Source organism: Melopsittacus undulatus, chromosome 23, assembly GCF_012275295.1.
Source record: "Melopsittacus undulatus isolate bMelUnd1 chromosome 23, bMelUnd1.mat.Z, whole genome shotgun sequence".
In the NCBI taxonomy this organism is placed as follows: Eukaryota; Metazoa; Chordata; class Aves; order Psittaciformes; family Psittaculidae; genus Melopsittacus; species Melopsittacus undulatus.
In genome coordinates this window covers 1,015,349-1,027,358 of record NC_047549.1, presented here as the reverse complement: position 1 = coordinate 1,027,358, position 12,010 = coordinate 1,015,349, and the positions used below count along the sequence as shown (strand labels likewise).

General features: G+C 55.2%; 1 protein-coding gene across 2 annotated transcripts in view; it reads left to right on the top strand.

Moving 5' to 3' along the window:
- LPAR2 (lysophosphatidic acid receptor 2) overlaps nt 1-12,010 on the top strand; it is a 24,909-nt gene extending 12,899 nt beyond the window's left edge. Inside the window, exons 1-3 of one of the 2 annotated variants that reach the window (XM_005141111.3) lie at nt 2,820-3,045; nt 5,528-6,270; nt 10,568-12,010. In XM_005141111.3, coding sequence (XP_005141168.1) covers nt 5,538-6,270; nt 10,568-10,869 — 1,035 coding nt within the window. In that variant the 5' untranslated portion in view covers nt 2,820-3,045; nt 5,528-5,537 and the 3' untranslated portion in view covers nt 10,870-12,010. Of the gene's footprint in view, nt 1-2,819; nt 3,046-5,527; nt 6,271-10,567 lie in introns of those variants that run through there. The other variant, XM_034072050.1, reaches the window with a different exon arrangement.

The window sequence follows — 12,010 nt, the reverse complement described above, 5'->3', positions numbered from 1 at the left end:
CCCTGGAGATGGTCACTGGGGGAGGTATCTTAGAAACTGGGTTCGAGGGAGTTGTGTTTCTCTGGATAAATCCGTGTAAGGATATGAACATGTTGGGGTTCTCCGTGCCCCTTAGGCAATGTCTCAAATGGAGCAAGAGTTTTCCTGGTGCTTCGCATGGAAGGAGCTGAAGTGAACGTTTTCCCAGCTAGAAAGGTGCCTAAAAGCCCAAAGCTTCTGTTAAAACCTGACCCAAAATGATCAGCATTAACCAAAAGGAAAGGGTTTCCATTTGTTGTGGAAACCTGGAATGCTATGGACCAGCCGGTGGCCTGGAGCTACTGAAACCTCAGTGATGGGCAAGGGGCAAACAGGATCCTGGCTCTGCTGGAGGCTATAGGGAGCTCCCTTAGCCCTGGAAATTCCTGCCTTTTTTGCCACTATGTGTGTATATATACACACATATATGTTATATATATATTTATATATATGTTATATATATATTTTTACATATATAAGGTATATCTCAGGGTATGTATATGCTGTTTCCTATGGGATCTGGCCATAGCTGCTATTAAGAACTATGGTGGTGCAGTGTGAGTGCTCCTCACTGAAGGCTGGGGCCGGTTGGGACATGGGAAGTGTTAATGTGAGCAACGGGCTCTCAGCAGAGATCTGCTGGGGAAGGGGAGGGAGATGCTGACGTGACTCCTTCCAGAGGGTTTTTAACATTCCTGGCATTCCAAGACAGGGGTTTCAGGGTTAAAACCCCTCCCTTTTGGCTTGACAGCAACAGTCAGTGGGGCTTAAAGGAAAATATTTGCTTTAGGCTTGTTGGAAGATGCAAAATCTCCTAAACCGATTCCTTCCCTTTGAAAACTGGGAGGGAGGGAGGGAATTGCTGTTGTCTTTGGAACTGCTTCTCTACCAGTTCTCTGCTGGGCACCAGGATGTGAGCAGAGCTGCAGCTGCATCAGGCTCCGGTTACTCGGTGCCTCTGCTCAAGCAGCCTTTGTGCTGCGGTGACGGGGGGGGGCAATGCTGCGCACCACCCTCTGAGCCTCTTCCCAATTGGAAACCTCATGGAGTGGACTGGGGGAAGGTGGAGGGGCTGCGCATGATGTGTACCTGCTCTCCTGGGCTTGCCTGTGGGCAGCATCCTGGTGCTCAGCCCCCGAAGTGATGCTGTTGGGAGAGATCTGAGGTCGGGCTTGAAGGAATTCTGACATGGAGCTGGTGGAAGCAAGGCCAGAGGAAGCCATGAGGATGAGCAGGGCCTGGAGCAGCTCCCACATGGAGCCAGGCTGGGAACATTGGGGCTGGAGGAGAGAAGCTGAGTGTGGATCTCAGGGCAGCTTCCAGGGTCTGAAGGGGGCTCCAAGGATGCTGGAGAGGGACCTGCAGCAGGGATAGGACAAGGGGTGATGGGTTCAGGCTGGAAGAGGGGAAGTTCAGGTTGGAGCTAAGGAAGTTGTGCCCTGGGAGGGTGCTGAGGCACTGGCACAGGGTGCCCAGAGAAGCTGTGGTTGCCCCATCCCTGGCAGTGCTCAAGGCCAGATTGGAGCAAGGTGCTCTAATGGGAAGCATCCCTGCCCATAGCAGGGGGTTGGAACTGGATGACCTTAAGGTCCTTTCCAACTCAAAGCATTCCATGACGTGGCTGCAAAAGCTGATGTGAAGGGTTTGGGAGCAATGGTTTTGGGTCTGCAGGTAGCACCCTGCAAAGGGTGTGCTGGGCCCGAACTCATGTGTATCATAAGGTGAATTTAATGGGTTTTGGGGAAATAGGAGGGGGGGGGACACACAGATTTACTGCAGCTTGGATGTGGGTCTCTTTGGTCTTCAACTCATTGTACATCCAAAAGGATGATGTGGGAAGGGGAAGGATCTGCCCCGTGTCAATGTCACTGCTGCTCTGCTTTCCTTTACTGCCTGCCCTGCTCTGTGAATGTGTCCTTGGATCCCTGGCCCTATCTCTTTCCCCTTTGTGCTGGGCTCTTGGGCAATCTCCTGCTTGCCTCACAGAACAGGATCTGGCCCTGCCAAACTCTGTGTGTCTGCCTGGCAGCAGATTAGGATTGTGCTGGGTGATAACATTGTTCCATGGGGAGCAGATGGATGGGAGGAGGAGGGTGGGAGAGTAGGAAACAGGAGTCAAATGGCAAGTGCCGGGGCCTCTGCAAGAGCCAAAGGTATAAATCAGAATGACTTTGATTTATATGGGTGCTGCAAACCCGGTGGGGCTTTTTCCTTCATCCTTTCTCCAGCAATGGCTCGGAGCACTACGTGTGCTGTTGGTTGATGTATGGTGCTTAGCAGGTAAGATCACCTCGGATGCATCAAGGACCTGCTCTGACGTGAGGCCTCCTTCATGCACTTCTACCACGTTATCCCAGGAAAACCCTTCTCAGTCCATGCCTCAGTTTCCCTCGCATCTCACAGCTTGGATATGGGGAGCCCTTGGACCTGACAGCCCTTGAGATGGGGGTGCGCTATGAAAGCAGCCTTCTAGTGCTAAGACTCCTCCATCGCAGGACTAGAGCTGCTCATTCCCATTGCTGGTGGCACCAAGGCTCTGGAGCAGCAGGAGCGCAGGATTGAACCCTCCCCACGGCCTGAACCGCTGCGACGGGAGGCTGGGGACCAGCGGGTGCAGTTCCCACGCAGCAGCCCCGCGTTGGCAGGGCCCGAGGAGGGGGATGCTGGGCAGAGCGGAGCTAACCCGGGCCAGCGAGAACTGGAGGGGTTGGGAAAGCGGCTCCAGCCCCCATGGAGGCGGCAGGGATTCGGGTTACAGCTCCTGGAAGGACCCGCCTAGGGGAGGACCCAAGGAAGGGACGGGTTGAGGCGAGCCCTTTGCCAACTTGCCTCCCAGGAGCGCTGTGATGGGGCTGTAAACGCGGCCGAAACTTTTCCTGCAAGGCTTTTCTCCTCGTATCCATCGCTTGGGAAGCGGCTCTGCCTTCCAGGGATGGGGATCTCCTTGTTGGAGAGCTGCCCTGGCTTGCTGGGCTGGGGAGAGCAACGCTAAACGCCGGCTTTGGATGCGGTTGCTTGCGCTTTCAGGTAAGAACCAGGGGTAAAAAGTTATCCCCGGCTCCAACCCGGGTCGAAGGCTGGGCCGCGTCCATCGGCGTGCGGGGTGAGCCAGGTCGGCTTCGGGTCTCTTGATGGATCCATTGTTCTGCCTTGATCAACAGGGATGGGGGTTGGTAGTGGCAGCTCCGCATTCAATCAAACATCCCCGTTTGTTACCAGGGGGGATGGATGCGTTCCCAGCAATCCCGGAGCTGCCGGGAGTTTGCGGCTCCCGCAAGCAGGAGGCAAAGGGGGACGGGGAGAGGAGGCTGAAACCTCCCCTTTCAGTGCCCGAGGAGCCGGCAGGGAGAAGGGAGCCGAGGTGTTCGCATCCGGATAAGGCTGGCGAGGGGAGAAGCCGCTCTCCTTTTGTGTGCTGGCTCCTGCTGCAAGCTCGGTGGGATGCGAAGGGCTTGAGGCTGGAGTTTGAGGAAGTGCGAGGAGAGGAGAGGCTGTGATTGCGCATTGCTCGCAAGGGGAAGGGGCTGCGGGGTCGCTGCAGCTTGGAGCCGGAGTCGGGTTTTACCGAGGGAACGATGCTGCTGAGGAGCACAAGGCCAAGGGAAGAAAGGGGCTGCTGGGACCCTGAACAATGGATTCCTCCAGCTCCTTTGTGCATCATGGCACCAGCCTGACTCTGTACTCACTGCTGTGGGCAGGCTGCGCCTCTTCCCCTGCTCAGCGTCTCTGTGTGGCATCATCGAGCTCTCAGGGCAGTTTGCTAATGGCAGGGTAGCAGTGAAGTGGCCCAGGAGCTCCTCGAACCCATCGCAGGCGTTAGGGACCTGTCAGCCCTTCCTGGACTCATCCGATTGCCCCGACCCGCTTTGTAACCCACACCGCAGGGGGAATTGCAACCCTCAAGCTATTCCCTGGCCTCCAAGTGGGGTTGCCCAAAGCAGCCTTTAAGCCTCATGGCAACATCTGAGTGCTGAGGGGCTGCTTCTCTACACTGGAGTGCTGCAAAGGCAGGACATGGCCCCTTTGTGGCTTAACACAGCTCTAATCCCCCCCCCTCCCCAGTAAACACAGCATTGAACAAGCAGTGTCTGATGCTGTCAGAAAGGCTCACAGTTTGCCATGGGGTCTGTCATAGCTGGGGAGCCTTTAATGCTTGCATGAGAAGAAGCTTGGTCTCCAGAGCTTCGTTTCAAGCTTGTTTTAACTGGATTCAATCTGGCTTGGTGTCAGCTCGAACACGACTGAGGACAACACCTGGAGCCATGGGCACTGTAGTATTTCAATGGTGCTGGAAATGGAAAGCATCGTGTTTTGTGCTATGCTGTGTATGGGCCGGTGCTGTTCCATTGGGATCCTCCCTGTACCAGGTCAGCTTCTATGACTGGTGCCACTTGAGGTTCTCTCCTCCCTCTCTTCTTCCCATATGTGTGATGTTGAAGTGGTTTTCTGCCATCAGTGGCACTTCCCTTTTTGATGAGGGTGTCAAGCTTTCACCAAGGCTTGGAGGAAGCGGTTTTGCATAAGAAAGGTCAAGTCTTGGATACACCCTAAGAAGGTTGCATTGACCTGCCTGTGATTCAGTGTCCTGATCCTGGGGGTTCCTCCCTTCCTTGTTCTCCCATTGTTTTCCCCTGTCCCAGCCAAGTCATCACGTGGTGTGTCTGAGGAAGCCACTGGGATGCTCCCACCCCCTGCATTGCCTTTGGACCACACGATTCCTCAACATCCCATGACCTGAAAAGAGGGGAAAGATGGACTTGTTATGCGGTACTAGTTCACAGCTCCATCCCCTGGGGCAGCTCCATTCCTCCCCTGTGTCCTTTTCCTTTCCTTCCCATCAGTATCCTTGCAGTCCATGTCCTGGGCTGCATCCCCAGAGCATGATGCTGAAGCATCCCAGGAAACAGCAGTGGGGAACTGCTGCCTGGAGAGTGGAGGAGCAGGGAATGAACACGGATGGGGTCCTCCCTGTGTAAGAGGACGGCGTGGTCTGCCTTAAGCTTTCCCTAAGATGAGGGTGATGGTTGAGCTCATGAGAGGACAGGGAGAACCAGTGACTTCATCTGCAGGACACAGCAGGCTAAGGAAAAAGTGTGTCATTCATCACTCAGCACCTCGGTGCTGCGAGGAAGGAGGCTCCAAACTGGGTCTGCCCTTCCCAGTGGGGCCTGCAGCCAGCCCTGACTTGAGATTTCCAGGCTCTGGGTTAGGAAAGGAGCAGGAACATCTGCTGGGGGGGTGTGGGGGGGAGTGATCCAGTTGCTGCTCATCCCATGGGATTGTTTGTGGTGCTGGAGCTTTTCACAGTGCTGCCCCATGGCTGTGGGGTCCACAAGTGCTGCAGGGCTCCCTGATGCTCCAGCTCCATGGTTGTGTGGGCTGACTTCTCCAAAGTTTGCGAAGTACTTTTGGGAAGGACCAGCGAGTGCTGCCTGTGTTGGGAAGCGCACTCAGCATCTGTGTGTGCTTGCAGGCCCCAGCAGCTCATGCTACTCTTGTCCCTCCCTAGGCCAGCAGCAATGAAGCAGTGCTTCTACAATGAGACTGTGGGGTTCTTCTACAACAACAGCCGCAAAGAGCTGACCACGTACTGGAGGACCAAGGATGTCCTGGTGGTTGCCCTCGGCCTGACGGTGAGCGTCATCGTGCTCCTCACCAACCTGCTGGTCATCACGGCCATCATCATCAACCGCCGCTTCCACTACCCCATCTACTACCTGCTGGGCAACTTGGCTGCTGCAGACCTCTTTGCTGGCATCGCTTACATGTTCCTCATGTTCCACACGGGGCCCAGGACAGCTGAGCTCTCCCTGCAGACCTGGTTCATCCGTCAGAGCCTGCTGGACACCAGTTTGACGGCCTCCGTGGTGAACCTGCTGGCCATCGCTGTCGAGAGGCACCAGACTGTGTTCACCATGCAGCTCCACAGCAAGATGTCCAACCAGAGGGTGATGATCCTCATCTTCTGTATCTGGGTCACAGCGCTGCTCCTGGGGCTCATCCCGTCCTATGGCTGGCACTGCCTCTGTGCGTTGGAGAAGTGCTCCAGCATGGCACCGCTCTACAGCAGGAGCTACCTGACCTTCTGGGCCATCTCCAACCTGGTCATCTTCCTGATCATGGTGGTGGTGTACACGCACATCTTCATCTACGTCAAAAGGAAGATGACGCGGATGTCCAAGCACACGAGCTTCCACCCGCGCTACAAGGAGACCATGATCAGCCTGGTCAAGACGGTCACCATCATCCTGAGTAAGTCCACATTGGGGGTCTTTGGGCCTCCAGCCTGGGCTTGCTGGGGTGGATGTGCTCAGGACAACGGGGGGGAGCATTGGGAAGGGATGGGATGCTTTCCCTGGTGGGGGATGCTTGCTTTGGTGCTGTTGAACTCAAGTTGCAGGGCTCTGTGTGAGCTGGAACATGACAGGAGAGGGTGAGCTCCTAAGTCTCCTGCATGGGTGTTCCTCAGGTTAGTAGAGATGAGCTGTTACTGATGGGACTCAGTAATACCTGAGTGCTGCAAGTGCTGGCACTTTGGGCATGGAAGCAGCTCTTAACACACTCAGCTCCAGTCTGCTTCCTTCATAGAGGGGTAGCATGGAATCAGGAGCTGTGCGCAAGGAGCACTTGGTGCATCCTTTGTCCAGAGGATGGAGCTGGGTTTGGGGCAGCTGCTACAAGGTGGTGGGGAAGGAATGAGGGAGTTGCAGCCAAATTCCTTCCTGTTTATGGAATGAAGCATTGAACTCTGTTCAGGTTTCTTTGTTTGAGCAGGCACTGGGCAAATGTGTCCCTGGGAGCTCTGAGCTCAGTTCAAGCTGCTCCCCTGAGCAGAGGGGCTCCAGAAGTGCTGCCTGCCCATCAGTGTGTCTGCAGCTGCAGCCTGTAGGGAGAGAGGAGCAGGAACTGGAAGTGCTTGGTGCTGACTCTGCAGGACATAGAGCTCCATTCAGAGCTGTGCTTGTCCTGCCCAGTTCTGCATGTCTAAGAGGATCACAGAATGGGCTGGGTTGGAAAGGAGATTGGGATCAACCAGTTCCAACCCCCTGCCATGGGCAGGGATGCTTCCCATTAGAGCACCTTGCTCCAACCTGGCCTTGAGCACTGCCAGGGCAACCACAGCTTCTCTGGGCACCCTGTGCCAGCCCCTCAGCACCCTCCCAGGGCACAACTTCCTTAGCTCCAACCTGAACTTCCCCTCTTCCAGCCTGAACCCATCTTGTCCTATCCCTGCTGCAGGTCCCTCTCCAGCATCCTTGGAGCCCCCTTCAGACCCTGGAAGCTGCTCTGAGCTCTGCACTCAGCTTCTCTCCTGCAGCCCCAGTGTTCTCAGCCTGGCTCCATGTGGGAGCTGCTCCAGGCCCTGCTCATCCTCATGGCTTCCTCTGGCCTTGCTCCACCAGCTCCATGGCCTTCCTATGTTAACAGCAGCAGCTGGGATGTGCATTGTGCTCTCAACAGCCCATTGCTCCAGGAGTTCCTTAAGGAAAGCCTCAGGTCCTTCCAGCAGAAGGGAAGAACCAGCCCAAAGTAAATCAAAGCACCCCACTCCAGGCACACGGTCCCAGCCCTTTGCTTGCACATCCTTCCTGATAAGCCCAGGATTTGCTCCTTTGGGCAGGGAAACCTCATGGCTGCAAACAAAGAGTCCTCCCTTGCACGCTCCCCCTTGGCACAATGGGGCTCAGCACTGCGAAGGGGGGAGTTGTGGGGCTGCTTGATGTGTCCCCTGCTCCGGGGCTCGCTGCCTCGCAGGGGCTTGTTGCAACTTGTGAGCCTCCAAAGTGGAGTTTTCTGCCTCTTCCTGCTTTCCCTTTGATGCTTCCCGATCTCTCCATCTCCTGGGTGCAGCTGGGAGGTGGTTACTGCCTGGGTTGCGTTACTGCATGTGGTTTGGACACTGCAGTGGAGGGAAGTTGGGTTGTTCCTCCTTCACTCCTGAGCAGTATCAGGCTCACCCTATGGCATCTTAACCTGATGGGGCTTCACGTCGGAGGATGAGGGGTGCTGGCCAATATGCAACCCACCTTATAGTGGGAGATCCCCTTCCTCTTGATGCCTTTGTCTTCTGCCTTGAGCAAGGAGAAGCTGGGCTCAGAGGAGGCTTAGAAAAGGTGCGGTAGTTCCATAGGGAATTGGGGCTGGTGCCTGGGGAGCTCATCAGACCTTGTAAGGCAAGAGGTTTCCCTTCCTGTGCAGGGCAGCAACAGAGCGGAGCAGCACTTTGTTCTGTACAGGGAGCAAGAGGGAGCTGCTGAACCCCCTCTTTTCCATTAGGAACAGCACGTTTCCATGTGAATTCCGTGTGCAGCAAGCCGAGGCTGCAGAGGGCTCCTTCCCTCCCTAAAGCCCTGGTGTAATCCCTTCCCCACCCTCATTCCCCAGCCTTCTGCAAACTTGGACTCTGCACAGGGAATACTTTGCGCCTTATGCATGCAGAGGGTGAGGCGCTGGGGAGGAAGTGAGGGTGCGGTAGGAGCTGTGGGTGTCCTGCTGGTCCTGGGCATTGGGAACAGGTCTAGGAGCTGACCTGGAGACCTGGAATGAGGCCAAGGTGTAGCTGGGAAGCAGGAGCAGTTGATGGGATGTGAGCAATCCATGGGACAGAGGCGTTGCTGACCCTGCTCTGCTCCATCACCAGGAGTTCAGGTTCTTGCTGACTCCTTCAGCTTCCATTAAGGAGCAAGGGAAAAGCTGGATTTGCAGGCAAAGAGCTTCCTTTTGGTTTCCCCCTTCTTCTCTGTAATATTCCTTTGGCTTTCCTTAGTCCCCTTGTGAATGCTGAAAACCTGGCCAAAAAAGAAGGTGAAAGCACTAAACAAGGAGGTCCCTTTCCCGCAGGCCCAGTTTTGGCCCTGCCTTTGGGACAACCAGAAATCCCTCCTGTGCATTTGCTAAATATAAAGGGGGCAAAGTCCTGTTTGCAAGTGGGGGGGGAAAGCTGCCTGGGGCTGGATATGGTGCCTGCTGTGCTGAAATCCAAGGGCTCTATGAGGCAGTGGCCTGAAGCCCGCAGGGAATGCTCCCAGAATGCCGTGGCATCCTTCCCAAGGGTTCCTTTAGCTTTGCACCCCTGCATTTCACCCATCCTGCTCTGGTGCAGCTCCTCTGGCTGCTGTTCTCTCCAGGCAGATGTTTTCCAGTAACGGGTGTAGTAAGAGAATTCCCAGCAAATCTCCTTCCCTTCCACCCTTTCCCAGAAGGCCCAGCAGGGTGCAGCTCCTGTCCTTTAGGATACAGCCTCCTGCATGACCCCCAGGAGCAGGGATGGGTGAGTGCTCCATTGACGTCAGCCTTCAAAGCAGGGCTGGAAGAAGGGCTTTGAGGAGGAGCTGCAGCACCTCCCACTCGCGTGGTGCAAAGCAGAGCCAAAGAGCTTTGCAGGTGGTGGCAAGAATGGGGCATCTGAATCAGCCATGGAGCTGGTCCAGCTCAAGCCTGCTGTTGGCCCAGCCCATTGCTTGGCCTGGTTTCTGCTCAGCTTAGAGCAGTGGGAGGCTGCTTCTGCCTCAAGCGTTGGCTCAGGACTAAGCCAAACTGAGTCCTGAAAGCCCTTGTGAGCTGTTTGGACGCTGGAGGGTCTCATTCAAGGTGTGCTCCTCTGCCTGGTTTGGCTTGGAAAGGACCTTAAGAACATCCCCCCCAAGGGACACCTCCTGCTGGACCTTATTGCCTAAGGGATGCCAGGGATGGATCTTCCCTGTTCCACTTCTCAGAGGAAAGGACATGTCAACAGGGAGCCTGCCCACATTATCTCTGTGAATGCACTTCTGGGGGGGTAAGGGAAAGCACCTGAAATGCTCTTCCCTGTGAGGATGCTGAGGTGCTGGCACAGGGCTCACCAGGAAGGATGTGCAAGCAAAGGGCTGGGACTGTGTGCCTGGAGTGCAGTGCTTAGATTTACTTTGGGCTGGTTCTTCCCTTCTGCTGGAAGGACCTGAGGCTTTCCTTAAGGAACTCCTGGAGCAATGGGCTGTTGAGAGCACAATGCACATCCCAGCTGCTGCTGTTAACATAGGAAGGCCGTGGAGCTGGTGGAGCAAGGCCAGAGGAAGCCATGAGGATGAGCAGGGCCTGGAGCAGCTCCCACATGGAGCCAGGCTGAGAACATTGGGGCTGGAGGAGAGAAGCTGAGTGCAGAGCTCAGAGCAGCTTCCAGGGTCTGAAGGGGGCTCCAAGGATGCTGGAGAGGGACCTGCAGCAGGGATAGGACAAGGGGTGATGGGTTCAGGCTGGAAGAGGGGAAGTTCAGGTTGGAGCTAAGGAAGTTGTGCCCTGGGAGGGTGCTGAGGGGCTGGCACAGGGTGCCCAGAGAAGCTGTGGTTGCCCCATCCCTGGCAGTGCTCAAGGCCAGATTGGAGCAAGGTGCTCTAATGGGAAGCATCCCTGCCCATGGCAGGGGGTTGGAACTGGAGGGAGCTTTAGGGTCCCTTCACCCCATCCATTTTGTGGTCCTATAAACCAGCAGTGATCCTACCAAGCATCCTTATAGCGCAGGCCCAGGACCCCAACCCTAACCTTTCACTTACCGTTCTCATTCTCTCCCCAGGTGCTTTCGTTATCTGCTGGACTCCAGGCCAAGTTGTGCTCCTCCTGGATGGCCTGGGCTGCAAGAGCTGCAATGTCCTAGCAGTGGAGAAGTACGTCCTGTTGCTGGCTGAGATCAACTCCTTGATAAACGCTATCGTCTACTCCTACAGGGACAGTGAGATGCGCAGCACCTTCCGGAGGATCCTCTGCTTTGCTTGCTACAGGAATTCCAAGTACACCCCCACGGTGGTGAAGCTGAACACGGCAGACCGCAGGACACTGTCTCAGAACGGGCACTTCACCGTGGATTCCTCCATTTAGCTCTGGTTCAGCTCCAGGATCCTGAGGAGGGAGCCAAGGGGAAGAGGGACCTGCTCTGAAGGGAGCAGCACCTTCCCTGCTGGGCTCCATGCTTGGAGTGGATAAGGGAGAAGAGAAGGAGGTTCTGGATGGTGCCTTACAGAGGCTGAACACCCAGGGAGTAGTGTTCCCTATTAGAGACTGCTGTTTCTAATGTGCATGAATGGAGCAGCATCTAGAGGTGTGCTATGGGAATGTCCCAGCAAGCAAAGTATTTGGTACGTCAGTATTACTGCCTCCAGAAAGAGTTGGTCCAGCACTAGCATCCCCCAAAGAGCCAAAGCTCTTCAGCTTTATGCATTGCCTCCTAAACAGAGCTGCTTTAGAGCTTCCCCAGAGAGCCCTCTTTGGGTTGTGTTTCCACCTGCTTCCAAAATTGCATCCTGAAGGCCTCTTCAGAGAGGAATTGGGTCAGGTTGCTTCCCAAGGAGCAGATTCCTGCTTTCCCAAGTGTTCCGGGCTTTTGGAGGATGGCTTAGGAGCACCTAATGCTTTCCTTAAGCTGGAGAGGGGTGCTGTTTGTGTTCTGCTAAGTGATCCCATGTGCTATTCCCAAGTTCCTTGCCTATTCCGAAGCGCAGAGTGAGTCATGCTCCCATGAAACCATCTTTCTACTGGCTGGAAGCCCTTTGGGGAGAGGTTTAGGTCAGATTCCAAGGCAAGCAGGAGTTTGCCTTGGGTTTTAATGCACAGTTTGTACCTTAATCCTCCAGGGCTCAACAGTTCCATGTGGTCAGAGGTAGCCTTTCCCTCAGCAAAGCCCTATGAGGAGTTAGGAGGGTTGATGTTGGTCCCGGGAGAGGCTGACAGGAGGCAGGGGTTGGAATCCAGGTTAAATTGGTCATTCTGGGGGGGGGGGTTTATTGGCTTTTAACATTAAACTGCTCCCTGAGTGCTCCCCTCAGCTGGCATTGAGAGAAGACAACTTTCCCAAAGGCATTGATGCTCAAAGGTGGGCATGGACTTGTTCCTGCAGGACAGAGGGGGGAAGTGCCAGCATTAACGTGGATTGATTAAAGCAGGCTTGGAAGCTGGGTTCCCATCTCTGTGTCCCAGAGGCTTTTGGTTTTGTTTTGAATAAAGGTGTTGTCCTGGGTTTTTA